Source organism: Coregonus lavaretus, assembly GCF_964263955.1.
Source record: "Coregonus lavaretus genome assembly, chromosome: 17".
Classification (NCBI taxonomy): domain Eukaryota; kingdom Metazoa; phylum Chordata; class Actinopteri; order Salmoniformes; family Salmonidae; genus Coregonus; species Coregonus lavaretus.
Genome location: NC_140004.1, coordinates 30,777,049 through 30,797,880, shown reverse-complemented (window position 1 = coordinate 30,797,880; position 20,832 = coordinate 30,777,049). Strand labels below are relative to the sequence as shown.

The 20,832-nt window shown below is 42.0% G+C and overlaps 1 protein-coding gene across 3 annotated transcripts in view; it reads right to left on the bottom strand.

Moving 5' to 3' along the window:
* Positions 1 to 2,544: 2,544 nt before the first annotated feature.
* LOC311144835 (splicing regulator ARVCF-like) overlaps positions 2,545 to 20,832 on the bottom strand; it is a 259,175-nt gene continuing 240,887 nt past the window's right edge. The window contains exons 9-16 of one of the 3 annotated variants that reach the window (XM_084180989.1): positions 15,741 to 15,868; positions 11,908 to 12,058; positions 10,946 to 11,138; positions 7,326 to 7,437; positions 7,139 to 7,226; positions 5,706 to 5,800; positions 4,266 to 4,378; positions 2,568 to 2,652 (exon numbers count right to left, since the gene is read on the bottom strand). In XM_084180989.1, coding sequence (XP_084037115.1) covers positions 4,277 to 4,378; positions 5,706 to 5,800; positions 7,139 to 7,226; positions 7,326 to 7,437; positions 10,946 to 11,138; positions 11,908 to 12,058; positions 15,741 to 15,868 — 869 coding nt within the window. In that variant the 3' untranslated portion in view covers positions 2,568 to 2,652; positions 4,266 to 4,276. Of the gene's footprint in view, positions 2,653 to 4,265; positions 4,379 to 5,705; positions 5,801 to 7,075; positions 7,227 to 7,325; positions 7,438 to 10,945; positions 11,139 to 11,907; positions 12,059 to 15,740; positions 15,869 to 20,832 lie in introns of all 3 variants that reach the window. The other 2 variants (XM_084180990.1, XM_084180991.1) reach the window with 2 other exon arrangements.

Below are 20,832 nucleotides of genomic sequence, written 5' to 3'. Positions count from 1 at the left end.
TGTGTGAGTGTGTAAAATGATAGGGAAGGGAGAGATATAGGGAGGGAGGCTGACAAAGAAGAGAAAAGGAGAGAGGTATGAGGGAATGAGGAGGAACGGAGGGAGGGAGAGATAAAGAGTTATATAAAACACAATGTTATCTTTATGTACCATGGAAAATGTTAAGGCACATGATAGTTACAAACACATTTGCTACTGAGTAGTACAGTTACTTTATTTTGAAGAGTTTGAATCAGTGATATCTACACAGGTAGGTCTTCCTCCTTTGATTCAATTTCTACCCCATTTTCTTGCATTTCTTTCACAGCACAGTCCACAAACCAGCCCATGGACTCATTTCATATGTATATAAGTACAACACCAGATCCTTTGGTTGTGTACTGCAAAATGCAGTCAGGAATAGACAGTCAAAGATTAACAATCCAATGAAAAGCACACAGTTCTGAGGACATACGTCAACATGGAGGACGTTAACATGGGGCTATTATTACGCTACTTTTCTCTGAAATTAAATGTTTATTAATACGTGTACTTTTAATTTGTATCTTATCACATCAGTCTTTGTTATCGCTGTGTAAAATATGCAAGCTTTATAAAGTCACATCACAAAGAAATTCGGACTTCAACGCAGGCACATGCCATTTGCCTATAGCTGACGCATGAGTTAAGCTGTCCTGTAGTGGAGGGCCCCCTCACTGGTCCCAGAATTGGGAGAGAGAGAGAGAGAATGGGTTCATAGTGGAGAGTCCACCTGGCGATGGAGATAAAACAATCACAACATCACTACTAAACCGTTAACCACGTGCAGTTCAGCTTTTCTTCTCTTTTTAAAAGACATCTGCACTACTTCATTTCAATTGCCCCTAGAAGGAACAAAACATATAATAATCAAACAGATTTTGTATACTTCGTACAACGTGATGCAAATTCTGCATTGAACCACATGAAAACTGCTCTCCTCTCCAGATATAAATGACTAATATCCAATTACACCACAAAAATTGGCACTTAAAAATAATATAAACATCTGTACATTTTTTCATGCTTGTTTCAAATAGTTATTTAAAGATGCATTAGTGAAATCAAAGCACATTTTTAGGTTCTCAGCGACTTCATATAATTGCAGTGTGAAATGAAAAGGGAATTGTAACACTTCTGTCTAATTTCTTCTTTCTGTCTATCCCTGCTGCTGCATCCCTCCCTCCCTCCCTCTTTTCTCTCAGTCTTATCTCTTGAGTGACCCCTACTGAACCATCTACTCTCTCTCTCTCTCTCTCTCTCTCTCTCTCTCTCTCTCTCTCTATTAATCTCCTTGAAAGATTTGGAGACCAGGTCATCAGTTCAACTCACCTTTAAAAAGAAAGCTGAATAACAGCTCGTCTTTTTTTTTTTTTTACTCTTGACAGTACAAAATATAAATATGTGATCAGCATGACTCTATAGATTTGATACACACTTAAATGATGTGATTATTTCTGTTTACAAATATGAGATTTTATCCAATGAAAGTCCTTCCCAAACAACCTGTTATGAGTACACAACTAAGACCTTTCTATTGTTTTTTCTGTTCTCTATTTTTTTGCTTTTCTTTGACCCTAATATATATTTATAAAACCAACAAAAATATCTAATGCTTTTCGATTCTACCCTTTGACACCAGGAGCATGTACTTTCCCTTTCTTCATTAACACAATCCATTTATAAACAAAATGTCAAATATTCTCTTCAACTTTAATACATATCAATGACAAACAGCAACCAACCAAGCAAATCATATATCGTCGTCGGCAAACACATATCTCTAGTCTGTGTCGATTCTGAAAATATATTTTAATTTTGTTTCGCTCAACAGCTATAAGTAACCCAACCAAATGCATGTCTTTTCACTTCCCTAACTCCAATCAACACTTGCAGGTGTACAGCTCCTTTAAGTGCCCCTCAAGCATCAAGTCCTTCAAACCACCCCAACCTTCATCTGCCATCTACCACACCAGTCCACACCCCACACTTCTTCAATCCAGAAAACAAAAACAAAAAGAAAGACCAGCAAAAAAAATTAAATAATTATATTACAAACAAAAACAATTTACTGTGCCTCCAGGAAAGACAAACCAACAAAAACAAAAGCTAAATAAAAAGCTAAATTACAACATAGAAAAAAATACTATTTGAAGCGCACTGTCTCTTTTCCTTTCCAACACACTTCCTTTCCTCCCAACATACATCACCTTCTCTCCCCCTGCTTCACACCAGCAGCCATCCCTACATTACCATAGAGATAGAGCTCTAGAATACTTGTATCTCTATGACGAGAACTGCTTCCACTCTTCCATCCTGACACCATGCAGAGCTCCTCCAGTCAGAGTCCTTGCTGTTAGGGTACACTACGTCTGTCCATCCAGTGGGGGATGTAGATATGAGAAGTAGTCGTTTTTTGATTTTCTTTTCTTTTTTTATACATAATTTCATTTGCTGATTCAAAAGCATGAAACATTGGCTGTTGGATGATTGTTTCTTTTTTTTTTTTTTCTCTTTCGTTCTTTTACAAAGTCTATCTGCTGATGAGTCAACATCAAAATGAGTTCCATGTGTTATGGCAGTGATGACATGGGAGATCCTATCGTTCAGATGTTACGCTGTCGTTATTTAAGCCTAGAAGACAGAAGAACGGGGAGGGAGGGGGGACACAGGTGGTTATGTCAGAGCTGAAAACCTATAAGAGAGTAGGCTTGCGTCCCAAAAGGCACCCTATTCCCTATATAGTGCACTTCTTTTTACTAGAGCCAAATGGGCACTGTTCAATAATAGTGCACTACAAAGGGAATAGGGTGCCATTGGATGCAGGCCGGGTGTTTAAAGCAGTTGAATAATCAAGCTTTTAAAGTAAGTCAGAGGGCACATTGACAATGGTATTACATAATTCCTTCAAAATCACAATACAGAAATCACTGTATTCATACATGCTTGACAGATGTCAAATCCAATGTAAAAGGGAGACAACAGACAGCGAGAGAGATGCTTTGATGACATGTTTGAATGGCAGCTGCTGCATAAAGCCAGCTTTGTTAACACACAAATGAAGCAGGCAATGTCCATTCTTTCGTATGATTACTCTGTCTTACCTCATTGACTCAATGTCCATTCTTTTGTATAATGATTACTGTCTTACCTGACTGACTCAATGTCCATTCTTTCGTATAATGATTACTCTGTCTTACCTGACTGACTCCATGTCCATTCTTTCGTATGATTACTCTGTCCATTCTAAGAATGTCACTGTTAGATTAGATCCTTTTTTTTTTTTGTTAATCTTAATGTGGTGATCACAACCTGTTTTCAGAGTTATTATATAAACTAAATTGTTTTCAGTACTTAATTCTGTACTGATGATCATTCAGTCATATTTCAGTTTGCATTTCAGAGCACCACACAAGGAGTCAATCAAAGCAGTATGGTTGATCCCTTACCTAGGACGATGAGTCATGGGAGTGCAATGAGAGAATAAAGAGACTTACAGCAAGGAAGAAAGACAGCCCTTCACCTCCATATAGCTGTTGATGATCAGCCACCTACCACAGCTTCTCACCCAGAACAGACACACTCAGTGATAAGTCATGGAACAGGAGGACAGAGATGAGCGAGTGATGAGAGGATCCCCAATAGTGAGCTCTAGTGACGCTAACCCAGAGCAGCTAGCCTATCCTAACCTAACACAGACTCTGTAGATATAACCGAGAAAGAGGAGCTGATGTGTGTGTTCATCCAGGCATCCATTATTTATCTGGAGGAGCTCTCTGTCCCAGGGAATAGTGTATGGATTAATGAATGCTGATAGGGAGAGGATAGAGGATACACCATGTTCTTTCCACAGCTTTTCATTAGAGCTACACTGGGAGGAATTGTGTATGTGTGTGCACATGCGTGCGTATTCCATCTAAAGTCTATAGAGTTAATCTCTTTCATAATTTAGAACAAACATAATTTCATCTGGAATAGTCAAGGGAGTCTGTCTGTTTTGCAACATATGGGTTTTAATCAAACAGGTGCTCCACAACTGTGAAGATGATGCAATTTCATCCAGCTTTTCTCAAGTTTGGTGTCATAAGCCAACTACTGTGGATCAAGCAGGTCCAAGCACAGATAAACAAACAAACAGAAGTGAGGTGTGTGAGGGTTAAAACAGAAACAGCGTGGTGGTGGTGGAGGTAACAAAGAAAGGAGACTAACATTCCAAAAAGTGAAAAACCAACATTTGTAAGACCTACCATGCATGCATTTAGACCCAGGAGTCTACAGGCTGAGGTTTAACGTCACAAGCATCCACCAGTTTGACTGCAGGCCTGTTACTCCTGACATAGTGTTTCCTATTTGTGTCATTCTGCAGCAACGGGAGAAGGGGTTAACAGCAAAACAAAGAGGTCGATAAATATCATCCATAGAGAGGAGTGGAAAGCCAGGGTTAGTTCCATAGCATAAATGTCAGAAAAAGTTATTAAAAACAACAAACCAACCGAACCATGCAAACAAACAAAAACAGAGTGGGACAAAGCAGTTCAAACAGCAGAGTTGCATTTTGGTTACAGGCTTCTCGAGGTCTAGAAAGCAGGGTTGAGCAGTTGTTGCTGTGCTGAAGTAAATTCAAAACAGGAGAGGGGCGGGGGCTGTAGACATGAGAGGAGATATCTGCCATCTCCAGTCCTGTCTGACGGCTAATTTGCTTCAGGAGGTTTTGCAGCATACTGTATCTTGACAAGCATTTGTGTCTTCAAGCTGCAAAGTGTCTGTATAGCTGCCGTTCTACACATGGTAAATACTTTGTGTCATCTTCAGACCAGAATAAAGTTGCGGTCGGATAAGCATGTTAGTTTAAGTACTATAATTATCTCAAGAAGCAACTGGGGGGGGACTACAGAGAAGGCGAGCAAAATGTGTAAACATCTCTTTTCCCATTCTACCTCATTATAATATGATGATGTCTGATTCTGAACTCATGGTAACCCTTCATCAACCAAGAGGACTTCTAGCTGTGTTAGTATGATTGACCTATCAAACCACCTTCAGTCCTTACGCCACGCTGACCGATCAAAGCGTGAGAATATAATCCTGTGATGGGAAACACATGACTGGACTGGACGTCACCCTGGTTCAACAGTGAATAAGTCATACCTCCATCTCTCTCTCTCCCTCTCATTCACACTGAGTTTTCTCTAGCGATGGGCACTGAGCCACTTACTATGCAGGTGTGTGTGTGTGTGTGTTCGTGGGTGAACAAGGCCTTGGTCATCTCGCTCTATGAGGAGAAGTGGAGATGGAGGGGCAGGACTCTTTTAATCAGTCCCAGATTAATTACTTTCACAATCACAAAGCTTACTCAATTATCTGCTGCTTAGCTGTCAGATCTGCTGTCTGCAGTCAGTAAATTGGACTGCTAGATGAGTGGCACCAGGCTCGACAGACAACAACATTAACTGCTGCTGCAGAAAATGAAAATCCAGATTCCTCTTCAAGAAATCGATACGATTTCCTTAGAAAGGGCATGGCATTGACAAATGGGCAAGGGCACTGAAAGAGATGGATTTAGGCTACCTTAACAGAAACGGAGTATCATGACTCGTGTGTTTTAATAGCCTGATCCCTTAGTCACCTATAGTGTAGCTGTAGGTGAGGGGTGTGAGCTGTCACGGGTGGGTCTAGACCAGACGTACCTTTAATGGCTCCCGTTCTGTCAGGTCCACTGACCCGTCTCCACTACTCTTGTACTTGCAGTCCTTGTCTCTCTGGTCGATGGTGGAGTAGCCATCTAATGAGGAGAGAGAGGATCACAGAAATATATCACTTTTAAATACATGGATTGAAACTACAGACGAATAAGCTGCATGCACCCTTCCAGGACTGGAGCTGTGCATATCTGAGGAAGAACTCGTTAGTAAGAGAGTAAACAAGACAATTGTGTTTACATTTTCATTGAAAAGAGGAGCACTGAGGAGAACATTAAGGTTTGTCAGGTTTTGAACACAGTCATTAGAGAATTGCCCACACCTCCTGTTGCTACTTGTCTGGACTACTGAATTAATGGCCATCCTTATACCAACATCTTGTTAAGAGAGGGGTCTTGCATACAGCATCATAAGTAAAACACTACTGCACTGCATTGTCCACCGTTAGAGCGTCACAACAAGTCATATCTTTGTTCATTCCCAATATTGCCAAAGTTTGCCCTACAAACTTTGTATTATTATTTCCATGTTGGCAGTGGTGTTGTTAGGGTTCTAGAACTGTGAGTAGTTCCTACAGACAAGAACATTCCATCTGAGACTACTAGTATTCCTCATCGGCGATTGAGGTCATGCAAACTCGGTCTTACCTGGACCAAGCTCGTCCATAGGTATCATATCACCACTTCCATTTTTCTTGGTGCCTGAAAAGCATTTATATGCCATTTTTTTATCATGAGCACCACACATTCAATTTGTTTTAATCACGAGCCAATGTTGCTTTCAGGCCAATGGTCCTCAGTCACTGTCTGCTGGTACACTTTAGCAGTAATGCAGGCAGGCTGAGAATGGGTGTAAATGACAACTACACTTTGTGTGTATGCATGGTTGCAAAAAAAGTAACATGGCCAGAAACAAGATGACAAGAAAAGTGCTGTCATGCTCTCGACTCCTCTGTCAATGAGATGTTTCGTGTTTTAGGCTGCTTCAGTACCTCCCTCTATGCACATATCCTACTATACATGCTTGGATTTGTGTTCAATAACACACTATTGGATTAGATACATCTACCCATGATGCATCATTCTCCCGACCACACCATCCCAAAAGCTACTGACTACCACATGAAGATCACCAAACACTGCAGCATAACAATGAGGGTGAAAGGTTTCAAGCACAGCCCTCCTACAGTAGGTTAACGGCTATGAGTGATAACACACAAAGCAAAGCACAGATAGATAGAACCATCCTCCTAAGCACTCGCTCTAATCAAGGCTTCTGATACAGACAGACACACAGTAACAGCAGCACAGTTTCCTCCATAGATATAGAGCAGTTATTAATATCTATGGTTTCCTCACTCAGTTCACCACAGTAGGCCAGGCCCGGAGGATCCCTAGTCTCGCCTGCCGTCACAGACTGACCTTGGTTCTTCTCCATCAGGGGCAGAGTGGTGTCGTCGTAGCCTGGCTTGCCATTCTTGGCTGCTTTAGGGGTGCCGGTCGCTGTAGGCTGAGGGGGAGAGAGAAGAGACATATGAGTGTACTCATTGTGTGTGTGTGTGTGTGTGTGTGTGTGTGTGTGTGTGTGTTCTACTACACTGCCGTGTACCTGGAAGTGGCTCTTGTTCCATCCTTCCTTGGTCAGGGCGTTCCTCAGGTCCTTGTAGCTCCACACCATTTGCAGCACGTGGGAGGCGGCCTTGTCCTCACGTGGTGATTGGCTGAGGAAGGTAGACAGGAAGAGAATCAGGGTCAGTATTCACAAAGCGTCTCAGATTAGGAGTGCTGATCTAGGATCAGGCCCACCTGTCCATTCATTATAATAAAAAAAACTGATCCTAGATCCTACTCTGAGACTCTTTGTGAATACAGAACATTGGCCCAAACCACTGCCAGCAGCTACTGGAGGCTGGAGCCAAATGCAATCAATCTCACATTCAAAGTCATCATCTATCTATTCCTACTAGTGGCCCCAGGTGCTTGCTTTTAATTCATACCCCAATGGCCGCACACATTTCCTTTCATTCAATTCATTAGCTACTCCTTAGCCCTTCTGTTAATTACATGGGAGGGTTCTCCATCACTTCAAAGTAATTATCATGGGTACAGAGAAAACACATTTATCTGGTATTAAATAAAGTATGGATATCAAATCCCCACTGGAAACAAATCTTAAATTATCATGATCAATAGGTTGTAGAAGGAGACAGCTATCCAAACAGCTTCTCTCTGGCTGTCATCGCTCGTTGACTTTATCAAGTAGATCAGTGAAATACAGTGGAAACTGGGAAATCATTAAAACAGCTCCTGAATTACTATTCATAGTACTTAGTATTCAGGTGAAGTGCACTATAGTTTGTTTCCTGGAAACCAGGCACTGCAAGGTAAGGGCTTATCTATTCAATCTAAGTATTGTTCTACAGATCTAAATAATATGACAAGGAATCCAGTTTATATTACCTTCTATTATTAATGCCCATGCTAGAGTTGACATGAAAAGACACAGTCATCACATTACATTACATTTACGTCATTTAGCAGACGCTCTTATCCAGAGCGACTTACAGTTAGTAAATAATTTTTTTTTGGAATCAAACCCACAACCCTGGCGTTGCAAACGCCATGCTCTATCAACTGAGCTACATCCCTGCCGGCCATTCCCTCCCCTACCCTGGACGACGCTGGGCCAATTGTGCGCCGCCCATGAGTCTCCCGGTCGCGGCCGGCTACGACAGAGCCTGGATTCGAACCAGGATCTCTAGTGGCACAGTTAGCACTGCGATGCAGTGCCTTAGACCACTGCGCCACTCAGGAGACTACATAAGGCCAGAAGCAGACACTCCTGGTCCTTGAGAGATTGCAGAATATATATCATGAATGTAAAAGTGTCACTATGTTATTAATTGAATTAATCGAAGGTCAAAACAATTAAAATGGGTAGGTGGTTAGAGAGACAATAAAATACATGGGGAGGGAGACTGGTGGTACATGTAGTCCTACATACTGTATGTACAGGTGAAGTCGGAAGTTTACATACACCTTAGCCAAATACATTTCAACTCAGTTTTTCACAATTCCTGACATTTAATCCTAGTAAAAATTCCCTGTTTTAGGTCAGTTAGGATCACCACTTTATTTTAAGAATGTGAAATGTCAGAATAATAGTAGAGAGAAGGATTTATTTCAGCTTTTATTTCTTTCATCACATTCCCAGTGGGTCAGAAGTTTACATACACTCAATTAGTATTTGGTAGCATTGCCTTTAAATTGTTTAACTTGGGTCAAATGTTTCGGGTAGTCTTCAACAAGCTTCACACAATAAGTTGGGTGAATTTTGGCCCATTCCTCCTGACAGAGCTGGTGTAACGGAGTCAGGTTTGTAGGCCTCCATGCTAGCACATGCTTTTTCAGTTCTGCCCACAAATGTTCTATAGGATTGAGGTCAGGGCTTTGTGATGGCCACTCCAATACCTTGACTTTGTTGTCCTTAAGTCATTTTGCCACAACTTTGGAAGTATGCATGTGGTCATTGTCCATTTGGAAGACCCATTTGCGACCAAGCTTTAACTTCCTGACTGATGTCTTGAGATGTTGCTTCAATATATCCACATAATTTTCCTTCCTCATGATGCCATCTATTTTGTGAAGTGCACCAGTCCCTCCTGCAGCAAAGCACCCCCACAGCATGATGCTGCCACCCCGGTGCGTCACGGTTGGGATGGTGTTCTTTGGCTTGCAAGCTATTCCCTTTTTCCTCCAAACATAACGATGGTCATTATGGCCAAACAGTTCTATTTTTGTTTCATCAGACCAGAGGTCAATTCTCCAAAAAGTACGATCTTTGTCCCCATGTGCGGTTGCAAACCATAGTCTGTCTTTTTTATGGCGGTTTTGGAGCAGTGGCTTCTTCCTTGCTGAGCGGCCTTTCAGGTTATGTCGATATAGGACTCGTTTTACTGTGGATATAGATACTTTTGTACTTGTTTCCCCCAGCATCTTCACAAGGTCCTTTGCTGTTGTTCTGGGATTGATTTGCACTTTTCGCACCAAAGTACGTTAATCTTTAGGAGAAAGAACATGTCTCCTTCCTGAGCGGTATGACGGCTGCGTGGTCCCATGGTGTTTATACTTGTGTACTATTGTTTGTACATATGTACGTGGTACCTTCAGGCGTTTGGAAATTGCTCCAAAGGATGAACCAGACTTGTGGAGGTCTACAATTGTTTTTCTGAGGTCTTGGCTGATTTCTTTTGATTTTCCCATGATGTCAAGCAAAGAGGTACTGAGTTTGAAGATAGGCCTTGAATACATCCACAGGTACGCCTCCAATTGACTCAAATGATGTCAATTAGCTTATCAGAAGCTTCTAAAGCCATGACATGATTTTCTGGAATTTTCCAAGCTGTTTAAAGGCACAGTCAACTTAGTGTATGTAAACTTCTGACCCACTGGAATTTTGATACAGTGAATTATAAGTGAAATAATCTGTCTGTATACAATTGTTGGAAAAATTGCTTGTGTCATGCTCAAAGTAGATGTCCTAACCAACTTGCCAAAACTATAGTTTGTTGGCCTTCCGAATGGCGTAGTGGTCTAAGGCACTGCATTGCAATGCTAGCTGTGCCACTAGAGATCCTGATTCGAATCCAGGCTCTGTCGTAGCTGGCCGCGACCTGGAGACCCATGGGGCGGCGCACAATTGGCCCAGGGTAGGGGAGGGAATGGTCGGCAGGGATGTAGCTCAGTTGGTAGAACATGGTGTTTGCAACGCCAGGGTTGTGGGTTCGATTCCCACGGGGGGTATGAGAAAAAAAAAGAAGAAAAAAAATGTATGCACTCACTAACTGTAAGTCGCTCTGGATAAGAGCGTCTGCTAAATGACAAAAAATGTAAATGGTTGAAAAACGATTTTTAATGACTCCAACCTAAGTGTATGTAAACTTCCGACTTCAACTGTATGTGCATATTACTTATGTGTATAGTATAGCTACTATGGAACTGAACTACTGTTGATTGATTAGATCGATCAATGAATCATTACATTCTAAGAAAGACAAACAAATCCTAATCGAAACACAAGAACCTGTTAACGGCCAGACGTTAGCATTGTGCTATGCTACACTATGCTACACTATGCTGAACTCTAATATGCTGTCTTGTACTGTACAGTACTGTGCTGTATTGTTGTTATACTGTGCTGTAGCCAACTGTGCTAGCCAATGGTCATACCTCGTCTTGTTGATGGCCACCAGTTTCTCGATGGCCTGGGCCTGGATGAGGGAGCGTGCGTTCTCGGAGCTGTCCGTCACAATCTCGTGGATGGTGTTGAGGATGGCCACCACCGTGTCTTCCTCCAGGTTCTTGGCTGGCCGCTGCTGACCGCTGGGCAGGTTACTCACCAGGTCCCTCATGGCATAGCTCCCTACAGGGTAGGGGTCGAAGGGCAGGGGGTAGAGGGCACCGTCAAATGTTAATAGAGGTAAAAGGTGTATAATCATTCAGAAGAAAATGGACAAATATTGTTTTTTACATATTGTTTTGATTCATAATAGCATTGTACAAAATGTTTATTAACTAATTAAAACTTTGACTAATCTGCAATAATTCATCAAAAAATATACACAGGTTCAACAATCATATTGTTATCATCACTAGCTAGGTTTCAATCCAATTGGCAACAGATTTTCATGCAAATATTCTCAAAGGAACTTTAGACTTCTCTAAAGAAAATATGCAAATTTTCCCACCAGTGGTGTGTTCCCACCAAATGGACTTCTTGCGGATATAAGTCAGTGGTGATGACGTAATGCACACATGTTCTCATGTACCGAATAAAAATGTGAAGTTCAATGTGTTTCCATCGTCATCTACCGATAGTTTTGTCACAGAAACTGTTGTGTTAAACAGCAAATGTGCCTACTCTGGTCTTGGCATGTGCGCTCTGGCCAACAACTCGCAGATACAGTGTAGGTAGGCTGCAAGTCTACATTATGAGATTATTATGGATAAGAGCGAGAATATTGTAATGATGTAATTTATTTGATATGACTTTACTTGCATAAAAACTGTGGATGGAAACGTGGTTAGTAACAGCTTTCCAAAGTGTTTTACCCCATTGTTGTACTTGTATGCTGTAAAGATAGGCCGTGTGTTAACCATGTGTGGTCAGTTTATGTGGTCAATGGTCATACCGATCAGGTCTTTGTTGCGGCGGTCGATGGAGAGGTTGCGCAGGGCGATGGCCACGGCTCGGACCACCTTGTCAGAGTCAGAACGCAGCAGCTCCACCAGGATGGGAAGCCCCTTCTCCTTCCTCACTGTGGCACGGATGTAGTTGGACCACTGGGGACAGAGAGAGGAGGCAACATGGAGAATATGGATAAACTGTCTGTGAAGAGAGAGGAGGGAACATGGAGGATATGGATAAACTGTCTGTGAAGAGAGAGGAGGGAACATGGAGGATATGGATAAACTGTCTGTGAAGAGAGAGGAGGGAACATGGAGGATATGGATAAACTGTATGTATAGAGAGAATACTGGATTTGACTGTTCCAAATAATTACATAGCAGGGCTACAGACTGTCATGTGATGCAATTTGTCTCAGATTAAACAAAAAATAAATTATCTCGTTTTTTTACACAAAACAATATGGTTCAAATGAAAGCGCTCCTTTGATCAACACTGAGATGAAATTAAACTGGTGAATTACCAGAACCCGGCCACTGGGTGGCAGTAGTAAACCTAAAACAGACTGTACCTAGTTAAAAAGCTAGGAGAAGGGGATGAAGAGAGGATTTAAAGTAAAAAAGCTTGAGATATCCTCATAGGGAGTGGGGACACGTTATGTCCATCTCCTTTAAGCAGAGGTTTTATGTTTTTTAGCATCAGCCCCAACCCCAGTGTGGACAAGCATTCTGATCAGCCTCTTCTGCTCAAACTACATGAGAAACGATTCTGTCTCTTTATATACAGTGCCTTCAGAAAGCATTCATACCCATTGACTTATTCCATATTTTGTTGTGTTACACAGCTTCACCTTGTGCAGGGGACAATAAAAGGCCACTCTAAAATGTGCAGTTTTGTCACACAACACAATGCCACAGATGTCTCAAGTTTTGAGGGAGCGTGCAATTGGCATGCTGACTGCAGGAATTTCCACCAGATCTTTTGCCAGAGAATTTAAATGCTAATTTCTTTACCATAAGCCACCTCCAATGTCGTTTTAGAGAATTTGGCAGTACGTACAACCGGCCTCACAATCGCAGACCACGTGTATGGCGACGTGTGGGCGTTTTGCTGATGTCAACATCGTGAACACAGTGCCCCATGGTGGCAGTGGGGTTATGGTATGGGCAGGCATAAGCTACAGAAAATGAACACAATTGCATTTTATCGATGGCAATTTGAATGCAGAGATACTGTGACGAGATCCTGAGGCCCATTGTCGTGCCATTCTTCCGCCGCCATCACCTCATGTTTCAGCATGAAAATGCATGGATCTGTACACAATTCCTGGAAGCTGAAAATGTCCCAGTTCTTCCACGGCCTGCTTATTCACCAGACATGTCACCCATTAAGCACGTTTGGGATACTCTGGATTGACATGTACGACAGCGTGTTCTAGTCCGCGCCAATATCCAGTAACTTCGCACAGCCATTGAAGATGAGTGGGTCCACAATCAACATTCCACAGTCCACAATCAACATCATGATCAATTCTATGCGAAGGAGATGTGTCGCTCTTCATGAGGCAAATGGTGGTCACACCAGATACTGACTGGTTTTCTGATCCACGCCCGTACCTTTTTTTTAAAGGTATCTGTGACCAACAGATGCATATCTGTATTCCCAGTCATGTGAAATCCATAGATTAAGGCCTAATTTATTTATTTCAATAGACTGATTTCCTTATATGAACTCTAACTCAGTAAAATCTTTGAAATTGTTGCATGTTCAGTATACATACATGTAACTATTTACACCCCTGAGTCAATTCATGTTAGAATCACCTTGGGCAGCGATTACAGCTGTGAGTGTTTCTGGGTAAGTCTCTAAAAGCTTTGCATACCTGGATTGTACAATATTTGCACTTTTTTATTTTTTATTCTTCAAGCTCTGTGAAGTTGGTTGTTGATCATTGCTAGACTGCCATTGTCAAGTCGGCATAGATTTTCAAGCCAATTTAAGTCAAAACTGTAACTAGGCCACTCAGGAACATTCAATGTCGTTTTGGTAAGCAACTCCAGTGTATATTTGGCCTTGGTTATTGTCCTGCTGAAAGGTGAATTTGTCTCCCAGTGTCTGTTGGAAAGCAGACAACCAGGTTTTCCTCTAGGATTTTGCCTGTGCTTAGCTCTATTATGTTTCTTTTTATCCCCCCAAAAAACTCCCTAGTCCTTGCCGATTAAACACATACCTATAACATGATGCAGCCACCACCCTGCTTGAAAATATGAAGAGTGTTACTCAGTGATGTGTTGTGTTGTGTTGGATTTGCCCCAAACATAATGTTTTCCATGTTTTGCAGTTTTACTTTAGTGCCTTATTGCAAACAGGATGCATGTTTTGGAATATTTTTTACATGCTTCCTTCTTTTCACTATGTCATTTAGGTTAGTGTTGTGGAGTAACTACAATGTTGTTGATCCATCCTCAGTTTTCTACTATCACAGCCATTAAACTCTGTAACTGTTTTAAAGTCACCATTGGCCTCATGGTCAAATCCCCAAGAGGTTTCTTTCCTCTCCGGCAACTGAGTTAGGAAGGACACCTGTATCTTTGTAGTGACCCATCTACCAATAGGTGCCCTTCTTTGTGAGTCATTGGAAAACCTCTGTGGTCTTTGTGGTTGAATCTGTGTTTGAAATTCACTGCTCGACTGAGGGGCCTTACAGATAATTGCATGTGTGGGGGTACAGAGATGAGGTAGTCATTCAGAAATCATGTTAAACACTATTATTGCACACAGAGTCCATGCAACTTGTTATGTGACTGATTAAGCTAATTTTTACTCCTGAACTTATTTAGGCTCACAATAACAAAAGGGTTGAATACTTATTGACTCAAGACATTTCAGCTTTTTATTGGTAATTCATTTGTAACGTTTCCAAAAACATAATTTCACTTTGACATTATGGGGTATTGTGACACAAACTCTATATTTAATCTATTTTAAATTCAGGCTATAACACAACAAAATGTGTAAAAAGTCAATGTCGTATTAATACTTTCTGAAGGCACTGTACTTAATTATTAAAAAATAACCAGTGCAGAACAGTGATAGAAAACAGAGCAAAAATGAAAATGGTGGTTTATACATGGTACACATGTACTGTAGGCTACACTTCATACATGTTAAACACAGGTTATGTGTAAGTGTTTAAAAATTTTAACAGCAAGAGATACAAGTTGGATGTTTTTAAATCAATCTAACATCCTGTCAGTTGTGTTGTGTTTTGCCACCGCTGTGGAGGGAGAGAACGACCTGAGCTGAGAGGAACAGGAAGGTGTGAGCATGGTGCTGGAGCCTGGTGATGATTAATGCTGTGGCAACAGATATGTTTACAGCATGACACATAGGTGTCACGATAGCGCTAAAATTTCAAAGCTCTCTAGGCCTAACCAAAATATTTTTATTTTTCCTTTATATAACTAGGCAAGTCAGTTAAGAACAAATTCTAATTTACAATGACAGCCTACACCGGCCAAACCCGGACGACGCTGGGCCAATTGTGCGCCGCCCTATGGGGACTCCCAATCACGGCCGGTTGTGATACAGCCTGGTATCGAACCAGGTGGTCTGTAGTGACGCCTCAAGCACTGAGATGCAGTGCCCTAGACCGCTGCGCCACTCGGGAGCCCCTGAGCTGGTCAAAACATCACACTTTTTGGTACTGACAGTGCAGAGCTCCATTTGGGATAAATGACTTGTGCAGCCTATTGAGGTTCAGAGACCTTATTCCCCATAATCACAGTGTGTGTGTGGGTGTCTGTGTGTGTGTGTATATATGTGTGTGAGACTCACAGTCCACTGTCCGGCGCTGAGGTTCTGCAGGGCCCCTGCGGCAGCCTCCAGAGTGTTGTAGTTCTGGCTCTCAGTGAGCAGAGACAGGTACAGCCTCACCACTTCCGGCTGGTACAGCAGCTCAAAACCTACAAAGACACACAGAGAGAGAGACATGGAAGTTAGATATGGAGACAGAGAGAGATGTGGAAGTTAGATACGGAGACAGAGAGAGAGAGACACAAGTTCGATACGGAGACAGAGAGACATGGAAGTTATATACAGAGACAGAGAGAGACAGATAGAGACATGGAAGTTATATACGGAGACAGAGAGAGAGAGAGCTGGAAGTTAGATACGGAGACAGAGAGGTTAGATACGGAGACAGAGAGGGAGAGACAGAAGTTAGATACGGAGACAGAGAGACATGGAAGTTATATACGGAGACAGAGAGAGAGAGACATGGAAGTTATATACGGAGACAGAGAGAGAGAGAGACATGGAAGTTATATACGGAGACAGAGAGAGAGAGACATGGAAGTTATATACGGAGACAGAGAGAGAGAGACATGGAAGTTATATACGGAGTCAGAGAGAGAGAGACATGGAAGTTATATACGGAGACAGAGAGAGACAGAGAGACATGAAAGTTAGATACAGAGACACTTTTAGGATAGATACAGAGGGAGACAGAGAGCCAACAGAAAGACAGATTATTGAACACAATTAAAAGAAACAGAGACATGTAGCTCAGATACAGAGACAGGCAATCAGTCTGTGAAACTGCTCACATAATAATACTAATAGAAGTAGGCTATCTTCCCACATAATTATGGCAGGCAAGACTATTAGGTGTATGTCAATTATTATTCTCCCTTTAACACTCTGGTAAATCTCATTAACAGTACGTGATAAACATAACAAACAACTGTGCCTAGTCTACCCAAGTTATTGTTATCGCTGGGTAGAAAACTGTCATACATTTGACAACACTTTAAATGACCTAGTCATTATTCCATAACTACAACGGAATAACCAGTATTACTACTGCTGGTACAACACAGTATTTACTAATACCACTGATAGTTAGTATGGTATAAGTGTGGCCAGAAATTCTTAATAGCTCAGTTACAGATGAAGCAGCCATCAGCCACCCACAGAAGAAGTGGTCTTCTACAGTACCAGATGTAGCTTTTATCAAAGTCCAAATCTCTGCTAATGTGAGCAATGACCTCAGTCATAAAACTCTGCCCTGCTTCTACTGAAGTTAGAGGGAGTGAGTCCCCTCTTATGTTGTTGTGGCATTTCAAACAGGCCTCAGTAATGGCAGTTGTTAGCAAAGTAACGTGGAGCTTGTCACCTTGACCTCAGATTATATGCCTACCACTTTGAAGATGCAAAATATTTTTTATTGTGAAACAAACAAGAAATAAGACAAAAAAACAGAAAACTTGAGCGTGCATAACTATTCGTGAGCGTGTATAACCCCCCCCCCCCCCAAAGTCAATACTTTGTAGAGCCACCTTTTGCAGCAATTACAGCTGCAAGTCTCTCAGGGTATGTCTCTATAAGCTTGGCACATCTAGCCACTGGGATTTTAGCCAATTTTTCAAGGCAAAACTGCTCCAGCTCCTTCAAGTTGGATGGGTTCTGCTGGTGTACAGCAATCTTTAAGTCAAACCACAGATTCTCAGTTGGATTGAGGTCTGGGCTTTGACTTGGCCATTCCAAGACATTTAAATGTTTCCTCTTAAACCACTCGAGTGTTGCTTTAGCGGTGTGCTTAGGGTCATTGTCCTGCTGGAAGGTGAACCTCCGTCCCAGTCTCAAATCTCTGGAAGAATGAAACAGGTTTCCCTCAAGAATTTTCCTGTATTTAGCGCCATCCATCTATTCCTTCAATTCTGACCAGTTTCCCAGTCCTTGCCAATGAAAAACATCCCCACAGCATGATGCTGCCACCACCATGCTTCACTGTGGGGATGGTGTTCTCGGGGTGATGAGAGGTGTTGCGCCAGACATAGCGTTTTCCTTGATGGCCAAAAAGCTCAATTTTAGTCTCATCTGACCAGAGTACCTACTTTTAGTCTCCCACATGCCTTTTGGCGTACACCAAACGTGTTTGCTTATTTTTTTCTTTAAGCAATGGCTTTTTTCTGGCCACACTTCCCTAAAGCCCAGCTCTGTGGAGTGTACGACTTAAAGTGGTCCTATGGACAGATACTCCAATCTCTGCTGTGGAGCTTTGCAGCTCCTTCAGGGTTATCTTTGGTGTCTTTGTTGCCTCTCTGATTAATGCCCTCCTTGCCTGGTCCGTGAGTTTTGGTGGGCGGCATTTTTTAATAATGGATTTAATGGTGCTCCGTGGGATGTTCAAAGTTTCTGATATTTTTCTATAACCCGACCCTGATCTGTACCACAACTCTGTCCCTGACCTGTTTGGAGAGCTCCTTGGTCTTCATGGTGCCGCTTGCTTGGTGGTGCCCCTTGCTTAGTGGTGTTGCAGACTCTGGGGCCTTTCAGAACAGGTGTATATATACTGAGATCATGTGACAGATCATGTGACACTTAAATAAAGTCCACATGTGTGCAATCTAACTAATTATGTGACTTCTGAAGGTAATTGATTGCACCAGATCATATTTAGGGGCTTCATAGCAAAGGGGGTGAATACATATGCACGCACCACTTTTCCGTTATTTATTTTTTAGAATGTTTTGAAACAAGTAATTTTTTTCATTCCATTTCACCAATTTGGACTATTTTGTGTATGTCCATTACATGAAATCCAAATAAAAATCTGTTTAAATTACAGGTTGTAATGCAACAAAATAGGGAAAACGCCAAGGGGGATGAATACTTTTGCAAGGCACTGTACATATACAACAAAATCGAGTATCTGAAAGAGAAGTTTATCTGTCCATTTAGCACATTGTAGCAGTCAGTCAGTCAATGGTTGCCTTGAGCTGTGATGTAAACTGTGTAATTACATTATCAGCTATCAGATGGATCGGGCTGGGCAGTGAGAGGCAGAGTGAATATCGACCCCCCTCTCCTTTCCACTACCCAGGTCAGCTCAGGCTGTTTGACATCCCAGAGGAGGAGCACTTCTCATACTGTAGTACATCCACACTAATAGCCCCTCGCTATGGAAGACAGCTTGGCTTGGCTCTATGGACTCAAAACCAAGTGCTTCATCATCAAAATGCATCTGTATTCATATATTCTCACAAACCTTCTGCACTTTAAAGTGTGCAAGTCTAAAGTGGTGGTTCAGAACAGACTGCCTTTTCTTCAGTGTTCTCTGAATAATAGTATTAGTCAGAACACACCGTACGCACGCGCACACACACACACACCTCAATTATTCACTTACTTCCACTGAGATTAAATTAAAGAAAATAACCGTCGGTTCATTCCATGTTATCCAAGGCGTTCATTTCCAGAGGTATATTTCAAACCCCTGTATTATGGGCAAGAACATATATTACATGTTAATGATTGATACACTGTGGTGGGAAAGGCATTCCATACATTTTTGGGTGGAAATGAAGAGAACAGTGAAAGCCTTAGTAATACAAAGAGGTAAAAAACTGCTCGCTTCAATGGATGAGGCCAAGAAACAGACTTGGATATCTGGAAGGGCCATTTACCATCGCCTTAATGAGGGAGAGAAGAAAGATAACAACGTCTAGAGTGAGACAAACGACTCTGAAGCCATGGAGAGGAGGAGACGAGCGGGAGCAGAGCTGTCTATTTCTGCCTGAGCTAGGCTAGACTACATCCAGCTCTGGGCATGAGCAGACCTCTAACTGTCTTCAGGAAATGCACAAACCTCCAATAACCATTTTCACATGTAAAATCTGGGCCTCACACCCATCATTTTGGAGAAAGAGTAAATTAGGGATGTGGGACTGGCTGGCTTTGTCCCTTCATCCTGGGGTTGCCAGATCCAGACACTCCACAGAGCTGTTTCCTGTCAGTGCTCCTGTCCTAATCCTTCCACAGTATCCCTCCACAACCATGTAAACCCATTGTGGTGCATGGAGAGGAGGTTGCCAGTCGTAGCCAAAGAAAGATGCTTGTTTGTGTTGGGGATTCAGGTTTCCTAAGGAGCTCTGTGAGTCAGAGGGAGTGAGGCCACAGTGTGTGAGTAATCAAAGATGAAAGTGTGATTCAAAACAACTGAACTGCCTTTGTCTGGGGCTTAAACAGCATACCACAGCTCGGAAGCAGAACAGTAGAACAGACACAGACAGCGCAATGCTGTAGCAATATGTCTCTCCATACAACTTGGCTTATTTCAGGCATATTCAGTCAGTCAGTGCAGACTCAGCAAAGTCAAGGCCATATATCAGACTCCGAGGCTTCACAGCAGAGGCAGATTCTTTCTGCACCATGTTAGAACCTCCCAGTGCCAAGTTCATTTTTAAATCCAAAACAGCGTTTTAATAACCAAGATTCTGTAAATCTGCAATCCTACATTTCCCCGTTCCCCACTCTCTTGTAATTCTTCGGTCTTGGACTCGTCTCTTCCAGTCCGAGAGTTATGAAGTTGCCTTTCGGAGCAAGGGCTCAGATAAAGTGGCCAAGTACTGTCCCCTCAGAGGCAGATGAGAAAGGAGGGACATTCATGTGGCCTTTAAACTAATTCCTAGAGCTCTCTCTAAGATCTCCACATGTCCATCCAATGAAGATCTGTTCCAGAGCTCTGAGCCCATGTCCACAGTGGACATACAGTGCTATGAAAAAGTATTTGCCCCCTTTCTAATTTTCTCTACTTTTGCATATTTGTGATACTGAATGTTATCAGATCTTCAACCAAAACCTAATATTAGATAAAGGGAACATAAGTGAACAAATAACACAACAATTGCATATTTATTTCATAAACAAAGTTATGCAACACCCAATTCCCCTGTGTGAAAAAGTAATTGCCCCCTTACACTCAATAACTGGTTGTGACTGTTTGAGGTTGTGGACAGGTGTCTTTTATACTGATAACAAGTTCAAACAGGTGCCATTAATACAGGTAACGAGTGGAAGACAGAGGAGCCTCTTAAAGAAGGAGTTACAGGTCTGTGAGAGCCAGAAATCTTGCTTGTTTGTAGGT